The following is a 20,932-nucleotide window of genomic DNA, read 5'->3' on the forward strand; positions in this document are numbered from 1 at the left end:
AGACCTAGCACTGTCACTTGTTCAACACTCGGCATTCCAGGTAGTGCCGCGACTCACTCCGCGGGAAATAACAGGACTTAAGGACGCCAGCCGTGGAGGAGATGGCCGTATAGCTCCCAAATATTGCTTACGGCCCCAGTGAAAGGGGAGAGGGAGAACTTTTGGTTTTTACCTCGTGATTTCCCATTCCCATTCACCTTGAAAGTGAAACCTGCTATTTGAGAGAGGATGGGACCGTTACTCGTTTCCATCGTCCTCTGTTTGAGCGCCGCTGTCCCGCAGCTTGTGAAAGGTGAGTAGTAGAGCGATTACTGCTTATGGATGTGGATAGTCGGGATCAGGTAGCGTATCGTTTATGGCTGCCTGGACTTGTTTCTGTAAATCTAGATAACATCATGGAAATAATTTCTGGAGTAGCCTAATTGAATAATATTCCATATCAAATTATTACAATGTGATATGGGAGGTGGCAAAGTACTATGTGCTGCTTGTCATGTTATGCAATAGAACAATGCAGAACAATGTGCAATAACCAATAATGGCCAATAATGTAGCCTATGGCAATTCATGAGGAAGATAGTGAGGATACTATTATTAAGGAGTAGGCTAAGTACCAAGCCGCGCGAATCAGCTTGATATTGTAACTCCTGTTGGCTCTTATAGGCTCTTGATTTAAAAAAATATATATTCTGACCATGGAATATTAGGCTACCTCCCATCAATTTAGTCTCTATGTGGGTGGATAATTAATATTAGGTCCACCGATTTATGAATCATTCATTTCCAGTCACGCGTAATTTCTGTCAGGAGGCTCGTGCATGCGCGTTTTAGGTTGATACAAGAGGCTACGCAGGGGCCACATCAACGAATATCCAGTGAAGTAAAGGTTGTCTATTTGTGTCTGTAAGAGGAATTCGTTGCACTATTATAGACACAATTCGTTCTGTTGTGATCTGCCTAAAACAACCGTCTCAGTTATGTCTAAGATGTTGCTTTACAAAGTGCTGAAGGCAGCACGGGAATGATCTGTTTACAGGGCACTATACGTCTCTCCTTCGTTTCAGTTTATAAGACAAGAGGGCATCATATACGCCTTGACTTGCCAGATATCATTATTAGTAGGCTACGGAGGAGAGGAAAAAAGGCAAACATGAAATGTGGAAGTGAATGTAGAAGCTTTTAACAAAGATGTGACGGGGTGTTATCTGTGGAAGGAATTCCAGTTGATGTCAAACCGTTGCTTTCAGACATTATAACATTATTTGCAATGCGCAACCCATAAGCCATGACATCAGAAAAAGATCCCTTGGCGGTAAACTAGGATTGTACTTAATAGGCTACCGCTGTTGCATGGCAATAACTCAATGTGATGATGTAATTTACTGCAGAATGAAACCAGTGATAAAAACTAAGAAATCTCTTTTCTTTTTCATAAAAAAAATATGATGATGAAGAAGAAGCTCTCCCTTCCATGATCTGTGCACTCTTTGTTAAATGGCTTTAACAAATAATTTGCACCTACTTTAAGTCAAGCTATATGAGAATTAACTTTTTGGGAGGTTTGAAACTTGCTCATTGTTAATGTCGCCGCTTTCAGTATATCAATGATGCTGGATGATGCAGTGAATGAAAAGTGGCTCTTTTATATATCTGGGTCATACATTGCTTCCTGTTTCTAGTTATTTGGCAGCATGTTAGCCTCAGGGGTCACCCATGTCAGATAGGCAGGCAGGCTTCTACCCTGCTGGGCTGTGCCTAGAGCAGAGATTGCAATACTGCTGGGTCCCTAAGCCTCCCCGTGTCTGCTCTCAGCGTCAGCTCTTACAAGACATAATACTCCCTCCCAGGCCAGTATAATGAACATAGAGCTAAGGTACCTCGGGTGCACTTGTTTCAAGGCTCAGTGAGTTAAAAATATATCTGCAATGAGTTCTTCAATTAATCATATCCCCCACTTAGATTTGTGAAATACAGCAGGTCCATCTGTGCTGTGCAGTGATCATTTCTTGATCTTAAGGTGATCCATCCAATGGAATATTGCAGTGTGGCTGGAGAAGGGGATTGGTAATGCTGAATTATTAGTTGATATTCCCTGTCAATTATTCACAATGGAGAAAGTAAGTCCTCAAATATTAATTGTGTTCGTTCAAGCCCATCTCATTATTAGATCAGATGGAAGTCAAAACGAGCGATTCATCAAAGTGAATTGTTTGTATGAATAGAGATCTTTGTGCGGCAGTAAAATAATGTTTAACTTTGCACAGCTAAAGGGACTCAGAGAGTCCATGAGGTTTACTACGGCATAATGCCATAGTGCAGCCCACAAAGCATGCAGTGACACCTGAAGGCTTCTTCTTGCCTAGCCCACAATCCCTGCTTCAAGCATGCAAGTCAGATCAAATTAGTATCAACAGAATACAATGTAGCATTGAATCATAATTGAGTTTTCCTCTCATTGAAAAAAGCAGTCAGATTTCCATAGCTATCCCAAATCCTCATGATGCGTATTGTCTAGCCAATTGTATTACCACTTACCCCTCAGTATTGCCCAAGGTAGCAGGTGTCTTTGGAGACGGTTGCTAACAAATACTCCACTGAGATTGTCACAGGGCGGCTCTGTCCACTGAAACAAATCGATGGGCCTGAAACATTTGCCTTCAGGTAAAACTGGCTGCATTGTTCCGTGTCAGTGTGCAATACATCACTTCCTCTGTTTGGTTTTCCAGGGCTGGTTCTCACCCATTGTTTGTGCATCGTAAAGGGCAGAGCGCATGACTGAGAGTTGCACCTTCAGTAGTGACACCTCGCTCTAAGGAAACACTCTTTTTAAGTGTGTGTGTGTGTGTGTGTGTGTGTGTGTGTGTGTGTGTGTGTGTGTGTGTGTGGGTGCACGTGCACGTGCACATGTCTTGTTGGTCCATGTCAGTTAGAGATGAACCATCTGCACATTGATCGATCACCATACCTTTCAATATCCATCTGGAATGGAGGTGCGATATGATTGGCAAATAATTTGTGATTATTTTTTTAGACTGGATGATAATGGCTTTGACGGTTGATTTAGCCTAGCAGATTGACTTAGGATAAACAGGACTCCTGATTAGAGATAGCAGAGGTTAGCTTACTCTAACTTTAATTCTGATGAGGTATCCTGTATAGTACAGTGTTTTGACAAGATTATCTAGCATTGGATACCCCCTGAAATTCCCCATCTATGGTATTGCTCAGAATTATAAGTCACCATTAACATATTCGATTATGTGATCATTGGAACACTGTTACTTGCTGTTTTTCTTTCTTCACCATCATTTGTTCAGTTTTGAAACAATGACTGGTCGTAGAATGGTGGTCTGTGGTAAGAACAGAGGTTTTTTTTCTGCAGTGTCTTTGAAGATTTAAAAAAAGAAAAGAAAAGAAAGATGCAGAATTGCAGAATTGTCCTTGGTTGCTTTGAATAAGATGATTTTCAAGTCAATTGGAACTTATTCCCACCAAAATAATTAACAGAGCCAACCACCCCACACAATAAAATACTTTCAAGGCTTGCGTTACCAAGCCATGTAATAAAACATGTGTGCCGTAAATGCATGCAGATGACAGTAAGCTATGTGAAAGCCGATTACATCGCCAGTCCTCTGAAGGTTATCACCAATGTGCAGGTCACTTTTAATAAATCAGACATGCAATCTATACTTCACCTCTCTTCATTTCCTCTGTAAATGGCATGGTTTCAACCAATGGAGAGGGAGTCAAACTTTTGTGCGATCATCACGGATCATTCTCTTTTCTTTTTTGTGGAATTTGTCGGTACATTTAATCCTATTCATATTTGGATGGGAGATCATATTTCTCCTGTACTGACTGGCTAATGGCCATGGTGGGTTTGTCTTTGCTGTGAACTTGTCTCTGTTGTCCACCCTTGGCTCACATATCTGACTTATTTGAAAGGGTATCAGAGGTTAAGCTTTAAAGTGAATATTTCAAGGGCACAACAAGGGAGTGGTTAGTACTGTATGTACTGTAGTAAAACTTCATTTGAAACTGAAACCCAAGGAGATGTTGAAATCTTTAAGCATTTAAGAAACAGAACCAAAGCTATGTATTGCTGTTGTTGTGGTGAGCTCTTGAAGGGCAATAAAGATCAATATCATCAATAGTCAAGGCCAGTACTCAGAAAGTAAGTATTACAGCCGTTTTTCTGTGTGTGTACGATTGTAAAGCCATCAGAAGCTGTTCCAAGGTACTATTTCTGCATCTCAAAATGTAATTTTAGGGTTGATATTAGGGATTACATTACGAACAGTATATGAGTGAAGTCATTAACAGTACAATTGTGTAATTTCTTAAGTAGATACATAGACACAGGATGTTTGTATCCATCAGGATGGCCCTGGCAACACGATTTTGTCAATGCTCTGTATTGCTCTGCTGTGTGATATAGCCTACAAGTTATGAAACGTGTACGTCTACAGTATAGTTGTTATTGCCCATCATCTTCTCAGCCTTCTTGTCATTACTCACACCAAAACTCTGCAAATAGCCTATGGACGGATTGTGGTGATAGTTCCATTAAAGTACTGTTTAGCCTTCTGATTCCAGTACAATTAATAGAGTGTTATGTTTGATGTGCCAGTCTGTGTTACATGTACAATACTTCACTTTGCAGCAAATTCCGCAGAAGCTCATTGGCTTACAAATTGGGCGTTTATGAAAATCATGTCTGAGATTAAGGCCAAAGGATGACTCAACTTTTGGAATAACTTTTGTTGAGTCTATTTTGTTGAGTGTTCAATTTCCTGGCTTGCCCTGCATGTTGGTCTTAGCATTGATCTGTTGAAATATAGGGGTCAGTTACAACATGCAGGCAATAATGAACAATGCACTCTTGATGATCTTCATGATGAAATGTTGATGAACCTTTCCAAGTGTTTCTTAGTATGAAACCCCTCTATAGTGCTTCTGTTTTTTTTGGGCGCTAGATGAACTAATTAAACTTTAGTATCCAGAACGTGTTTTTGAAAGGTCTGTGTAACATGATCATAATAGTGATGAATAGTGAAACATGATCATATTATGGTAGTTATTACATTTTATGGAACAAGTTTACATTGAATGCCCTTTCATTTAACAGTGGAGCTAGACTAAGAATTATGTTAGTTTGTACTGGTCCACATAACAGGGTTAATACTGAACAATGGAAATGGAGTGCATGCTTTGAATACATATTTTGATAGCGTCTTGCTGTGCTGCAACACAGACAAAACATTTACTGTTAAGAGGACAGGGCAGGGTTCCAGCCGGTTAGAGTTTTACAGTAAGACGAAGGCTTCTAGACTGTTTGTGAGATTAAAGTTGGGCAGTCATTGTAAGGAGATTATGGATCCAGGAGTTATACAGAGGGATGGCGCACAGAGTTTTGGATGTGATTTGTCTTTTATCGTTTCGCAAGATGCAAATGCCAAATGTTTTGTTTTTTACAATGTTGTGTAGACCTTTTACATTCCAGTAGAAACAGTCAGCAACTGCTTGATAATCAACAGGGGGAAATCGACACCCTTCACTTCATCTATTTTACCTTAATAATCCTTCAGAAGTTCCTTGTCATGATTGGTCACATATTCAATCTACAAATGCACACACTTTTCTCTAAGATAAACCTTCCCTCAGGACCTCATAAGCTAGTAACTTAATTGACCAAGATGTACGTCCAATGATTTAGGAGAGAAGTACATGCAAGCTTACGGCTGCCTTAGTCAAAATTAGATGCCAGGGTTAAAGTAATGAGCCCTACTCTGCTCTGATAACATTTCTCTTTGGGAGTACAGAGGGAACGTCACTGCATTTTCCATAAGCCCCCAATCTTCTTATTCTGGATCAAATGGGTGCAGGTAGGCTTAAAATCTTACTTCCCTACATGACCCAGGAGATATGCTAATTCCAGAGAGATGCACTCCTTTCTTAGACCATACACACACAAAAAGGAATAGTTGAATGGTTAACAGTATTAATAGATTTAGTGCATAACCATCACTCAAGCCATATTAATAAAGGGTTTATGTCATTCATGCTATATATATATATATATATATATATATATATATATATATATATATATATATACTTATCCAGGCAACATAGTGACAAGGTTTGATTGAACACCATTCCTAAATTGCTTGATTCCAAAAAGCTTTGTGCATCATCTGAATTATGAAAGAATTACTTTACTTTTCAGAGATGAAGCTCATAACGTGTGTTTCACTTTAGTATGTGCTTGCATGTGTGAGATCATTTCTCTAATTTAGTAATTGGCTAAAGCTTTTGGATGACATAGATGTTGCTATTTTCCTCTTACTCTCTCTCTCTCTCCATGTCCTGCCCCCCTCTTGTTGTGTGTTACTGTCTCTCTCTCTATCTATCCCTCTCTGTATCCCTCTATCCCTTAGCCAGCACTCTCAGCGTGATGTTGTTGGACACGTTAAGTGCATTAGGCGCAGGCAATATCCCAGGATTTGTCTCTGCATTTTATCCCATTCTCAGACTCATCAGCTCACCCGGAGTTCAAAGCGTTTTCCATGGTCTGTTAGCTGTTATTTATCAGAGCCTATGACTCTACAGTGTGTGTGTGTGTGTGTGTGTGTGTGTGTGTATGTGTGTTTGTGCCTGTGCATGTGTATGCACTATGTGGTGCATACAAGGTTTTATCTAACTTTCTTACTCTGCGGCTTTGAGACGTAACCCAGAAATGTCATTGCACAAATACGTTATTCCAGGCAGTGCTTCTCTTCAGTAAGATACGACTCTAGAGCCAAAAGCTCCACTCATTCTACCAATAGACAGCACGTCATACCTCAGATACACCTCATCCCAGCCAAATAGTCTCATTCTGCTCTAAATTGTAGCGTTTTAGCAGTGGTGGGCCGTCAGGGCCAGCAAGACCTTCTCTGCTGGCCTAAACATCATCAGAATATACATTTAATTTTGATATATTTTTTCCACAAATATGTATTAAATTATTCCCCATAGTCTATTCTCTTAATTTCATAGCTTTCCTTTTGATTGCACTGCTTCCAGCCTCAGATCGAGATTTGGAGGGCTGGCCTTTATGTTAGAGCTTTTATCCAATCATATTTCAGCCATAATGTGTTGCCAGGGTCCAAGAAATCTGCCCTTAGGCCTGCAGAATCAACAGTGCGGCACCTGCAGCTTAAAGTGAACGGAAACAAAACTGTGGCGTTAACCAATCAGATTTCGAGTTGGCGACACCAACTAGCAATTAGCCCGCAAGCTGGCGTACGATAATTTCAGCAAGTGCATGTCTTTTGATTGGCTACGCACTATTGAGAGGCAGAGCTAGCAAACTGAACTTGAACAGATAATTTGTGTAGATTTCTACAAGCTGTTTTTGTTTCAACCCACAATGGCTGGAGGAGAAGAGATCGATTTGGTCGTAGATATAATTACAACACCATTTTCAAGACAAACGTTTCAAGAAAAGGTAGACATCGTGAGAAGAGAACGGCCAACCCCGACGCTAGCGAGGCCATCACAGCCGGGATACTCAGCATTAGCCTCCATGTCTATAGAAAAGGAGTTATTGGTGGAACTGAAACGCACAGATAAACTGTACAACAGAGTCATTGAAGTGTTCTTGAGGAAAGAAAGGAGGATGGATTTGGTGTTCAAATAATCAGTTGTTTTGGTGAGTACAAAGCATTTTATTTTTTCTGCAAGAGATGTAGACATCACTGGCTCAGCTGTGCAGTAAGTGGGGAGGGCGGTGCGCTTCAATGCAATCTTTTAATCACTTCCCGGGGTGCGATTGTCGAAAACGACATACCGCCGTGACCGTATGAACATGGGAAAGATTGCCTTGAACGGACTCGATACGGTTCTCCTATCGAGATCGACAGACCGAGAAGCAAAGTTCGGGAAATAACTGACGCTTTTGTTTTCATGCAATGAATTTAATACACCCAGACAAGGTGATACGCTTAGCAGGAGAGAGAGCCGCTATAATAACAATTGCAACGCCCGGTTATACGCTGCGTTTCTGTCTAAATGTATCGTTTCTAGAGCTATGGCGTCATAATGATGGTATTAAGAGGTGGAATAATTCAGGTAGGACTGTGTAGGACATCACTGAAGGCCTAGGTGAGAAATGCAGGGCCTGTCACTGCGTTTTAGTACTGTATTATAAAAAATTCTACCTGCTACCTTACCTTACCCCATAGGTGTTACGGATGTGGGTCGCACTCCCCAGTGCAGCCCCTAGGTGTCTCCCTCTGGCCACCCATTGTGCCTGCACCTGTGTTTTGATAACTGTTGCTTTATGTACCCTTACTTCCCTTACTCACTCCCAGCTGAGTCTTCACAGTGTGTGCTCCATGGGTTGGTCACCTGAGAAAAGTAAGTCATTGCCAAGCAATTTACGAATACTGTTATGGAGATATTGTTCTCTCCCTTTATTTTCGAGTTGAGTCTGTAGCCTTTTGAATATAAATGATTACTGTTAAGGAGACTTCGTTTTCTCCCTTTTTGTTTTCGAGTAAGTCCGTGTTTTATCCTGTGCTACCAAATCAACCTTCGAGTAGGTCCTACTTGTCTGCCTGCTTTATATGCATCGCACCTGGGTCCACTCATCCTACCAAAACCTTACAGAAGACTCAGCCACCATGGACCCAGTGGATGCTGATCAATATCGTCTCGCTCTAGCAGCGCAAGATGCCATTCTCTCGTGTCACGAGCAGAACCTGCAGAAGATTGCAGAAAGTCTGCACCAGCTGACCCTCACAGTTCAAGACCTGGCGGTCGCATGACAGCCCCCAGCCCAGGAGGGTGGCGGGGCAGGGGTTACTGAGGCTCCATCCTCCTTCCCCACCGAGCAAGCCTTTATGATCACGCTGCTGCCGAGTCAAGCCCTGACATGGGCCACCGCGGAGTGGGAGAGCCAGAACCCCAGCCCGCACCTCCTCCGGTCTTCCCCACCGAGCAAGCCTTTATGATCACCCTGCCGCCGAGTCAAGCCCTGACATGGGCCACCGCAGAGTGGGAGAGCCAGAACCCCAGCCCGCACCAATGTTCTCTGGTTCACGCACGTGACATGTCCTGGGGGGTTTCGGGCAGAAGGCGGGGAGACGGCTCAAGGCCTACCATCAAGGGAATCATTTGGTGGTGGACTATTCTGTCGGCTTCTGGACGTTGGCTAGGGAGAACAGATGGGAGGAGAACGCGCTGGTCGTCCAGTATGATCAGGGACTCTCTGAGGGTATCAAGGACAAACACTCAGGGAGTTGCCTGAGTCATTGGGCGCCCTCGTCGACCTGACCATGCGGGTGGACGACCGTCACCCGGAGTGGGTGCACAAGAGGAGGTCGACTACAGCCCATACTTATCCCAAAGCCCATGGAGTTGGGAGAGATGCGTCTCTCCAAGGAGGAGAGGCAATGCTGCGTGAGCAGGACACGCCCTGAGGGGAAATGACCAGTCTCGCTAGTCATGGGAGGGGTGCTAGCAGGTCGACGGTCACCCTGCGACCCAGGTCCGTGTTTGTATCCTGTGTTATTGTCATTTTTCTGTTTTTTCCAGAAGTGTAGATTGTAAGCATTCAAATGAGTCATACATTGAAATCTGAAAATAGTTGAAGAAGATATGTTTATTTGAATGATGGTACACCTCAAACCAAATAGCAGAGAAACGCATTCTGAATCAAAACCCATGCAAAACAGCTGCTAGTTAGCCTAGCGCTAAAAAGGAACATCACTACAAACATCTAACTGCATGTTTAGCACATCAAAACATGCTGCTAGAACATCAACATGCTAAAAACACATAACTACACATAATCAGATGATCACACAGTCTTGCTTTTGAACACGTCCTAAAACTTAAGTTTGTTTACAAGCCATGTATCACTCAAGGCAGACGAGACAATGAATCCAATTCACAAATTATAAGTATTTAGTGATCGTAAAACTGTTGCTTGTTATATCGAGTGGGCTCTTCAACACTTCAACTTTCGTAATAAAACAAAAAAAGGAAAACACATTTTTTTACTCATTTGCGCGACATGAGAATTGCCGACATGCGGCCCTTTTCACCAGACCGTGTCACAAATGGTAACAATTCAGACGAAAGTTTTACTCTGAGAATGATGAAAACTGTTCTTTTTTTACGTTTTTCCTTTGAAACCACTCCCTGCTGCTTGAAAGGCACCTGCTCTCACTCTGGGGTGTATAGCTCTCTCTCTCGAATTCTGTCTCTAATTATCTCTCTCTCTCTCTTTCTCTGTGTGGTTGTGTGTGTTTCTCTCTCTCTCTCTCTCTCTCTCTCTCTCTCTCTCACTGTCTCATTAATTCCCCTCAAATGATTTAGGTGGTTCATTGTTACTACAAGTACTATACAAAAAGGTTGTTTCAAAGGTCAAACCACCCTGCATGTCAACCTTGGAAACTGTGCCCGGGGTGCCAATGCCTGTCTTAAGGCTTGCTGCTTTCAATTTTCTGCTCCACAGCCTATCCTACCCTTGTTTTTGTAATATTCTTTTGTAACATTATTGAAAAAAATAGATCTTATTGCTCCACTTTCTTCTCTTGCTCTTGTGCTCTCTCTCTCTCTCTCTCTCTCTCTCTCTCTCTCTCTCTCTCTCTCTCTCTCTCTCTCTCACACACACACACACACACACACTCACACACACATACACACATGCACCCCTGGTTTTGAGTCAGGATTCGTAGTAAGAGATAAAGTGCTATTGCTCTCCTTATGTCTACAACTCACTCTAAAAAACTACGAAAAAACATGATAAATTAATTAACCATGTTACTATTAGTAAGGAAATGTGAAAATGAAATGTGAAAAAGTGGGCTAATCTAAACTATTTCGAGTAAAGTTACCTTACATAAAAAATAAATAGATAATACGTCCTAGACCTAGACAGTCTATTTTCTTCATCATCAACATGCAGTTTTACAATTAAACAAATGACGTGACTGCTTTCTGCTTATAACCGTTTCACTTTTCAAACCGCTCATTAAGGATGGATGACAGCAGAGACTGTCCAGAATCCAGAACAATTTATAATGAAGTGAAATGAAACATTATATTATTGATGGCCATTATCAACAGCAAACTTAATGCACAACAATAGGGCTGGCTGTAGCAGCTCTGCAGTACAGCCGTAGCAGACGCGACATGTAGTCATGTCATGTACATGTAAGACATTGTCTGTCTTACATGTAACGATGAATTGAGAATCAAGGACCCCAATTGAAATAAGCCAGTGGCTTTCTTGGGTTTTTATCCTGTTAGTTGACCTTGTATGTAATATGTACTTTCATGTACCTACTTCTGCAAATCTTCTAATAAAGTTTTCAATCAATCAATCAATCAATAGTATGTTGCTAGGTTTAGCATAGATCTGGGATTGATTGCTATTGCCTCCGCAGCATTACATCCTGACAAGTTATCATTGATCCATTAGTGTGGTCTGTTGTTGTTGTTGTTGTTGTTGTTGCACATGCAGATTAAAGGATGCACGTCGAACGCTGATCCAGAGACCAGACAATTATTCTATAAAGTGTATCTGAAATGTAAGTGTAAGAAGTGTGTGTGTGTGTGTGTGTGTGTGTGTGTGTGTGTTTGTGTGTGTGGGTGACTTCGGTGTGTTTGTGTGCATGTGTGCGCATGGCATGCGTGTGTTTGGTGTGTGTGTGTGTGTGTGTGTGTGTGTGTGTGTGTGTGTGTGTGTGTTGGTCATTGGAAGTCAGCTAGCATATTTGGCCTGTTCTTAATCAGCTAAAAATTCTGTGTAGAGGACCAAGTATTGTAGAACAATTCGTGGAACATACTTTACATTTGTTTATCACATGTTTGACACTGTGTCCTTTGACTTGCAGGGAGTGTTTTCTCACAGTTTTGGGTTAAGGCTAAATGTTGATGTTGCCGCATCTTGCTGCTACTTCTCCTGCTCCTTCAGGTCCCAAGGCACTCTACAGTCCATACTTGAGCAGCAATAGAATACAGGGTATACATACAGTACATGTGATTTGTTCACATTGCCCTCATTATTATTGATCTGTGATGACATTATGCCAGGGTTAATCAGTGTGTGTGTGTGTGTGTGTGTGTGTGTGTGTGTGTGTGTGTGTGTGTGTGTGCGTGCATCGCTACAGTGGCTCCAGGCCCTCATCTGCTGTCCAGCTGACACTCATCTGCTGTCCAGCTGACATTATCCACGGGATATGATAACATGTAACCTAACCCTCAGAGATTTTAATCAAAATGGACAGTTTAAGGTTGGTTTCCATACAACAGCATGGAAACAGTCATCTTTATGCCAGACTGAAACCATCCAAATATCTAAACAAAGGATATAACAAGAATATGATATAATAGGTGGCTATAGTACTGCAGTCTTTGCCACCCCATTCACATGTAAAGAGCTGGCTTGGACACACAAAAATCTACCCAGTCTATCTAAAATGGTGTGTGTGTGTGTGTGTGTGTGTGTGTGTGTGTGTGTGTGTGTGTGTGTGTGTGTGTGTGTGTGTGTGTGTGTGTGTGTGTGTGTGTGTGTGTGTGTGTGTGGGGGGGGGGGGGGGGGGGGGGGGGGGGGGGGGGCAACTCAATGCGCTGCAAGTTGCACTGCAACTCAATGCGTTCTTCAGCCCAACAGGACTAGCACATGTCAGACAACACCCTGCATCCAAAATAGCAGTGCAATGATAGCGAGTGCACAGTAAACATTTTCTTCCACCACAAAACCAGAGTGAAGGAGAACATGTAAATGAGAGCAAGACGCAAATCCATAAACCTCTAACATGACACACTGTTGTCTTAGTGAAACAGTGCTGTGTCCCCGTTGCGCACAGAGAGGCTTCTCTCAGCGCTATCACCTCTGTGACCAAAGAGAAAATCAGGGAGCTAATAGCTACTAACGTATTAAATTTGTATGGAATGAGACATGTAATTCAAATACAATTCCACAAATAGCTAGACAAAATATTGCAAGCGAATATTCCATCAGTCTTGCTCTACAGCTTGCGTTGATTTCTCAAAATATTATTCCAGATTTGTCAGGCGAAATGCCTTCTGCATTCGGGTACAATCCTAGCTTCCCACTTGCACCCTATGACGTGTTGATGACGGCACCTCAAAGTCATACAACCTCAAACAGCAAGAACACATCTTTACCGTAGTTTCGAAATTGAGTGATTGTCATAAACCCATCATACACCACAATGTTATCAATTTGTCCCAGTGATGTCAGACAAAAACTTGACATACGACAGACAAAAGCTGAATCATAAACCCCCTTTCCGATATCATCGGTGGGAGACACTCCTGAGACCCGGCAATTCATTTTTGTCCTCTGTGGGGGACATGAGTCTGAGAGTCAAGCACCATTTATGCAATCTATTTGAGTCCTATTGTCCTGTACAGAGGACATCCTGGGCTTTCTAATGATGTCACAGTTGTGTGAGTGTGGCTGATAGAGCACATTGACTTTTTTTTCTAAATGGCTTGTATCCCATGTTCCATATTTTATGGCAACAAGGGTGGCAAGTGATCATTCTTTTGCAGATATTATATTTCATCTGCTAATAATCAAATTGTGTCTTAACTTCAACTTAGCAAGATTTCAGAAATATACAGTAATTTTAACTGTTTCAAAACACAACTTTTATTCAATGTCCTGTGTAGGGGACAACGGGACTTACTACCTCCCATTTTTAACCAATTTCCAGTCCCAGTTCTAGCCAATTCAATGAGGTCGAGACAGATTCTTCAAGATTATCCAATCCCAACAAAGTCATAAATTATCTTGATGTCTCTGATGAGAAAAATAATGATGCCCTTTGGAAGGTGAAACCTCTCTTAAACAGAGTGCAATGTTCATGCAGAATTTTAACAGAAATCCACATGAAAATGAATGAAATCATTACATTACGTGATCGAACCAAGACCCACTACAAGGGACATAATGATAAAAGAAATAGTAAAAACAATTTTGGGGAAAATGTTGCAGCAACATGCTTCTTTCAACCCCAATACTTAAATTATCTAAAACAAATCTGAATGTCGAAACCTTTTTTCTTCTGGGTCTCAGGAGGATATAAACCCGTCCGGTTCATGATTTTTCTCTGGTTCACATGCATCCTAATTTTAATTAATTAATTTTGCCATTTAGCAGACGCTTTTATCCAAAGCGACTTACAATTACGAATTACAGGGACATTCCCCCTGGAGTAACTGAGGGCTAAGTGCCTTACCCAAGGGCACACTAGTAGTGGTGTGGCTTCAGGCGGGATTTGAACTCACAACCTTCCGATCACAAGTCCAACTCACTATCCACTAGACCACCACTACCCATCCTCTCACTACCGCATTCAGTGAGATTAAAGAACAGGACTTCCAGGTAGACTGTGAACATCAAGTATTTATTTATAATAATGTGGTGCTCTTGAGGCTGCCGAGTTGACCATACAAGCAACCTATGACCATACAAGCATCATATACAAGAGACCTATGACTAATAATTACAGAATTTCAAGCATCCCAATGTGAAAATGTTATGAAACTAGATAGGCCTATACAGTCCTTGGCATTGAGTCAGACAGCTTCTGCAAGTGCAGGAAATTAAGCCATAACAACGTAGTAACCTGCAACACGCATATGAGCATGGAGATTAAGCATGTTGCCGAACTTGTTAAAGCAATATGCCTCAGTCCAACAGCATGACATGGTAACCATGATCACTGAAAAACTGTGCCAATGTATTAGAATGTGCTGCTATCTGTTGGAGTATTCCTAAGGTAGAGGTAAAGGTAAACCTGCTCGATTCCCATATCAAAACATACCAAATGTGGGTCCCGAATTGGCCAAAGAACGCCAAATCAGATGACGGTAAGAGCATGACCAAAATGTAAATTGCATAGCCAGTGACGAAAACACAGTTTAACCATGGTGGAGTGTTGCATAACTCGGCTCTTTTAAGCCTAGTCCAAGGAACATGTGATGTGTTTGGTTTCTTTCATACGCTCTCCGTCACCTGATGGCCAGATACCCTTCTCCTTAAAGTGCCCTGCCTGAACCTACGTAAACTTCATTTTGACCTTGGATGATATTCAGGCTATTTTTCTGTTCACTCTTGCAGTGTTGTTTTATGAATTATTAAAATGTTTCCTCAGATTCCCCCCACTGAGTTACATCATCTCTGTTGAGTGCTCTGTGTGCCCACTAGCAACATGTCGATGTAACTTTGGTAAAGTTTCTGTATGGGTACGGTGTGTTCAGTAAGATAGTGACCCTGGATTCAACCAGGTGATGCTGAGTGAATGATGTGTGTTTGACAGCTGCACTCATAGCATCTGGCACAGCAGGCTATTTGATTTTGATTCATGGCCAGTCCTCCTGTTTGTCTTAATGTCTATGCTCTGGTTGTCTGTGTTTCTCTTTCTCTTTCTCTCTCTCTTTGTCTTTCTCTCTGTTGTTTCTCTCACCTGTTTCCTCTTTCTCTCTCTCTCCTTTCCTGCCCTCCTCTGGTTGTGTGTGTTTTTATTTCTCTTTCTCTCTCTCTCTCTCTCTCTCTCTCTCTCTCTCTCTCTCTCTCTCTCTCTCTCTCTCTCTCTCTCTCTCTCCTCCTAACTCTGTTCCTCCCCTGTTGCTGGGAGTGTCCAAGCAATTCTCAGCCCTAGAATTCATCATCATAAAATTAATATGATTGCCTTTGTAGATAGAGGCTTCTCTGCTACTGTGATTAATATCAGTAGGGGTGGGGGAGGTGGAAATTTAATCTCTCAGTTCCGCATTCCTTTGATAGGAATATTAAATGGCCTGATGTCCAAATATGGCAATTAACATTCCTCACCGAATCTCAACCTTCAGTTTTACACAATGGAGTAAAGTACGATAATTCAGTGAGCAAAGATATTAAAGTGTGTTACTGTGGGTAAGTGTGGTGTGGGCACTTTTTAAAGACTTTTGGAACGATTTGCTTCTTTCAAAATGAAAATGAAAAAAAACTAATAAGAAAGAACAAAGTCTTGTCAGTCTCAAAGACGTTTACTGGATTCAGGCAATTGAAACCTCTCCATATAGTGGTTGCACTGCACTGCACCTCTTCGCTCTTACTAGACAATCAAACATTCATCCATCCCATTGAAAACGTGACATAGAATGTCAAATTCCTAATTTGTTCCAATTTGTTCCAAACCTTTCACACTTAGGAGATAAAGTCTTTAGAGCAGCACAGCCAGGTGGTTCTAGAGCATATTTCACTGTATTATTCAGTGTTTGAGGAGTATGAAACATTCACTCTAACCTGGCCTAGCTGCAGCAATAGAGTGGACCGGCTGTAAATATTCTCTTCACACACCCTCAGGCCTTGGAGGCTATGACTGATCACACGTGTTCACAGAGAGTTCTAATTATATCCCATCACGTCCTTATGTATTCCTTGGCAGACTACTGCTGCTTGCATCCTGATTTAGTTTGATGTCGGGAGCGAAACACTTTGATAGGTTCGGCCTATATGCTTTTGTAATTTGTATGTGTGTGCACGTGTGAGTGTGCATGTGTGTGTGTGTGTGCGTGCATGTGCACATGCACAATATGTGTGAGAGAGAGAAAGAGAGAGAGTGGGAGAGAGAGAAAATGCAATATGTCTCTGATTGTAACTAATGAAGCTACATTTTGTCTGTATCATAGTACATTATGTTAGAACTTAATATAGGCCTCTTGGCCCCTGATATACTCAGCATCCAAGTCATCCACACACTTTAAACAGAGCTCAGCAGTACAAAGCAATCTGTTAAAAGCTCACGCTCAATACCGAGAACCCTGCTGGGCTGAGGGACGAGAGGGATTGAAGAGGTGGCAGGCAGCACAGTGGGACATTGGCAGCCATCTATATATGCCACATCAGTAAAATTGATCACATTGGCCCTCCCGCAGAGTGAAAGAAGTGTTACCATCTCTGAATCCATCTGTAAGGAACATTAGGTAGTGATTCCCAATCCGCTTATATACTGTACAGTAGGAGATCCCTGCGGTGTGCAATTTAGTTTCCAGCATAGCATTAACACAGATCAGTTGTGCTAGTCGTTGGTTGGAACAGAAGTGTGGACAGTTTAGCCTCTGAACATACCATTCATACCACCCGTTCAGAGGGCATTGGAAATTAGTTATTATTGACTTTTTTTGTTTTACACAAATGGCATGGAAAAACCATCAGGAAAACAGGAACGTTAACGAGTCAACCATTTAGTGAACAAGGGTGGGGAAATATGCCTCTGTATACAGTTAAATATTCAGCAATCTCTTGGAACACTGACGCTGTGCTCAAGGAAGAGGAGTACACCATCCCTCAGTCCCCTTCACAACCCACCAATGCCCCTCCCCCCTCCCCCTTCTCCAACTCTCAGTACCCCACACTCATCACCATGCACATACATTATGTAAAATCAGCCACACATTCTGTTTCATTAGCATGTTTTATGGATCTCTTACAGTAACTGGGGCACCAGGAGGATTCTGGGTGATCTTGTCTCAGAGAAGAGATACAAAGGACCCGGGACGTCCAGGTTCCTAATGAGTCTAGCAGGCCGGATCTCACGGCTCAGGCGCAAAGTAGGACAGCCATAATGAGAGAGTAGAGAGTGGAGCCATGGCACCGCTCTATGTTTGAAGTGGTCAGCTCTCGGATCTGAGATCAGCTGGAGAGTACCAGAGATGACTGGAGGTGAAAGAAATGCCGTGACAACCGGTGACAACCGGTCCACAGCTGTGACGTGACGTAATGTTCCCTCCATTGTGTCAATGTTATGCCGACTACAGTTTACAGTTACAGTATTTGATACGGAGTGAGATGTAATCATGTATCTATAGCCAATATCGTGGTCTCAAAAGCTGTTTGTTATGAGACAAATACATGTTTTTTTGTTCCTGCGAGGACAGTTGGATTGTACACAGATAACTGGGTTGTATGGACATGTTATTATCACACCAGCAGTCGAGTTCCACACTCAAGCGTTGGCACGGTAAGCCATAATAATATTGGCATCACTGACATAAAGTAGTGCAAACTGGGAGAATTGAAGGAAACATTGGCATGGCTACTTAAAGAACCTTTAGAGATACATGTGCTGTGCTGTGCTGTGATGACACCATATGGGTTGAGATACTGTATACCATATTCCCGTCTGGCATTGGAGATGTAGGGGAGGGGTGTGAACTCACACTGGGTAACAGCCAGCCTTTGGATTCCCTTGAAATGCCTCTATATGTGTGATGTGGGTCTGTAACCTGTTTTAGGATTTAAGATTAGGATTACCTGTTTAAAATATGAACTCAAGCATTTGTTGCTCATTTAATTGTGTTTTTAAGTTATGATTAGTTTCTTTACATCAGAGGGAAGAAAATATAGACTGGTGTACTGAGTATTTAATTCCATTGGTGGACAGTATCATCCTCTCGGTTTTGCAGGTGATATCACTTAACCGTAAAGGCCATGCTTCGGATATCATGCTTTTATCACCTTTTAAACATCATTGCATTATTCTACACTTTAGTAGATGTCCACAATCTTGCTAAGAGACATGGCTTATGTCTGACATGTGTTTTAGTTTTGTGCTGCATTTAACATCCATGGAAAAGTTATTACATTCCCATACATGTTGAATAAATATATGATTTATATATGATGATATACACTTTATGTGTTATTCTCACATGCTTTGTGCAAGATAAACATTGTGTTGCACATAACCATGACATAAGCAGCCACAGGGTTCAACGTAGGAGAAGTCTCCATGTTTCAGGCTCCACTGTAAGCCCTGAATCCACCAGGCCCTGAGCAGAGTGCATTATCACTGCTCCTTGCCCATGACGAGGTGAAGTATTGATCTCCTCCTCAGAAGAAGAAAGCCCTGTGTGTACCTCTGCAGGGTTTGGAGCTGGCTGTGGAGGAGACCAGGCAACATCCCATAATGAGGGCCATAGAGGTTAGAACAGAGACCAGCTTGTTCTTAACAAGGAAAGAGACCTTTGCTCCCAGAGGGAAATATGCTGGGTGGACAACTCTCTCTCTTTTCTTTCTCTCTCTCCCTCTATTCGTCTTTGTTTGAACTCAGTCTGAGTCGAACCTCAACAGATTTTGGTCAAGATGTTTTTTTTTCTGGAATTTGGGACCTCATTGGGTTTTCCTTACCACAAACGATTTGAAACCAATTTGGATTCAATCTTGGTATTAAATGAAGGTTGAGGATGTCTCATGTGGATTGAAGCACTTATCAAAAAGTGGTTTGTGTGGATAAGCTAACTCAGACCAGGAGGAAGGAAGGCCCTCTGACTGGGAAGACATATCCCTCAATCCCCTTTGAAGGGTTTGGCGGGAGACTGTGAGAGTTCTGTGGCTACTGAATCTCTCTTTGGACATGGATCCCATGAAGATGGAAGCATGTTTGCGTTTGAAGTCCAGGCGATGATTACATTGGGAGAAGCCACCTACCTCACAGTGACCGAAGCACAACCACACAACTGTGATTATGGGTTTTGGTTCAGTCCCAAACCACAACGGCCGTGAATGCAGTGGTTTCAGTCGTGAAGACTGACATCATGACTGTGAATTTAGCGGAAGCAAACAGTAGAGTAGCTGAAACAGCATCTTGGTTTGTGTCAAACACAAGATGACAGAAAATAACAACTTTAACGTTTTGGTATAGTAAGCGGACCCATGTGCGGTGCAGATAAATAAAGGCAGATGAGCAGTTAGCAGTACCAAACAAAAGGATCTTTACTTAATGAAGTGCAGACAAAACAGGATACAAACACTGACTTAAACTGGCGGAGGGAGACACCTAGGGACCGCACTAGGGAATGCGACCCCCATACGTAACAAACAACTCTAATGAGGAACATTTGTCTTCATTGTTTCTCTTAACATGATCTCTCAGCTTTTGCCACATATGTTTCGCCCATTTCAAATAAAGCCATCACTGTCTGAACTGAACTGAACCTCCCGACTCACCCGTCCTTGTTTCCGTCAGCTTCACAGATGTATTTAACCCCGACGAGGAGTCAAGTTTAAAGGCCAGCCTTCAGCGAATCGCTGGCTTCACAGCTCTACAAAGCACCACCAAAGGAGCTTCTCATCTTCAAAACCCTCTAGCAGGGGAGCAGAACCCATCTCCCAGGACAGTGTCCTTCCAAAAGCATCAGAGATTTTCCCCAGCTTAACGAACAGCCCGCTCCCTGTCATCGCTACCTGCTACGACTGCCATGCCATATCTGACTTTCTTTTTATTCCTCCTTTTCTCTGTCTCATCTCCTCACTTTGATTTTGATTTTGATTTGTGATTTCCCCTCTTCTTTGCATTGTGTTGGAGCTGCCTCGTTGGCTTGTTATGACTGCAATGTCTTTCTCTTTCTTGTTTGCCTGCAGCGCTTAGACTCTTTCAGCATTCTCTAAATATTCTCCCTCTTTTCTTTCGCTTTCTTCCCTGTGGCCAAAGCAAGCTCATTCCCTTTGGCTATTACATCCAATTAGTAAGAGAAACACACACACACACACACACACACACACACACACACATTTTTCTAACAACAATGTGGAGTACTGTGGGATAAATCTGACTTTTTATTAGGACAAAATCAGGCTTTAGTCACCACGCATAGCACAAAACCTCATTCTTCTTATTTTCATGTCATTATTTGTCCTTTGGTAAATCATGGATAATGTAAGGATATGCCATTGTTTTTCCCCAGTTATGCTGATTTCACACATGGATCCACTTGACAAAAGTGTGTTTTTGAGGTGTGTGAAAGGAGGTCCATCACCATACAGAGCAAACCTGGACTCGTACTGTAGTGTCAGAGTTTGGATGTTGGTTTTGAAGACAGCTCCGTGCAGTTTCTGAATAAAAATATATTTTTA

General features: G+C 42.1%; 1 protein-coding gene across 1 annotated transcript in view; it reads left to right on the plus strand.

Annotated features, from left to right (window-relative positions):
* Window positions 1–228: 228 nt before the first annotated feature.
* The window catches only part of edil3a (EGF-like repeats and discoidin I-like domains 3a), a gene marked incomplete at its 5' end in the record, with an annotated part of 111,471 nt that continues 90,767 nt past the window's right edge, over window positions 229–20,932 (plus strand). The window contains one exon of the mRNA XM_080532563.1: window positions 229–292. Within this exon, the coding sequence (XP_080388689.1) occupies window positions 229–292 (64 nt within the window). The remainder of the gene's footprint in view (window positions 293–20,932) is intronic.

The sequence above is a fragment of the Nansenia antarctica genome, assembly GCF_963989245.1.
Source record: "Nansenia antarctica genome assembly, chromosome: 5".
Lineage (NCBI taxonomy): Eukaryota > Metazoa > Chordata > Actinopteri > Argentiniformes > Microstomatidae > Nansenia > Nansenia antarctica.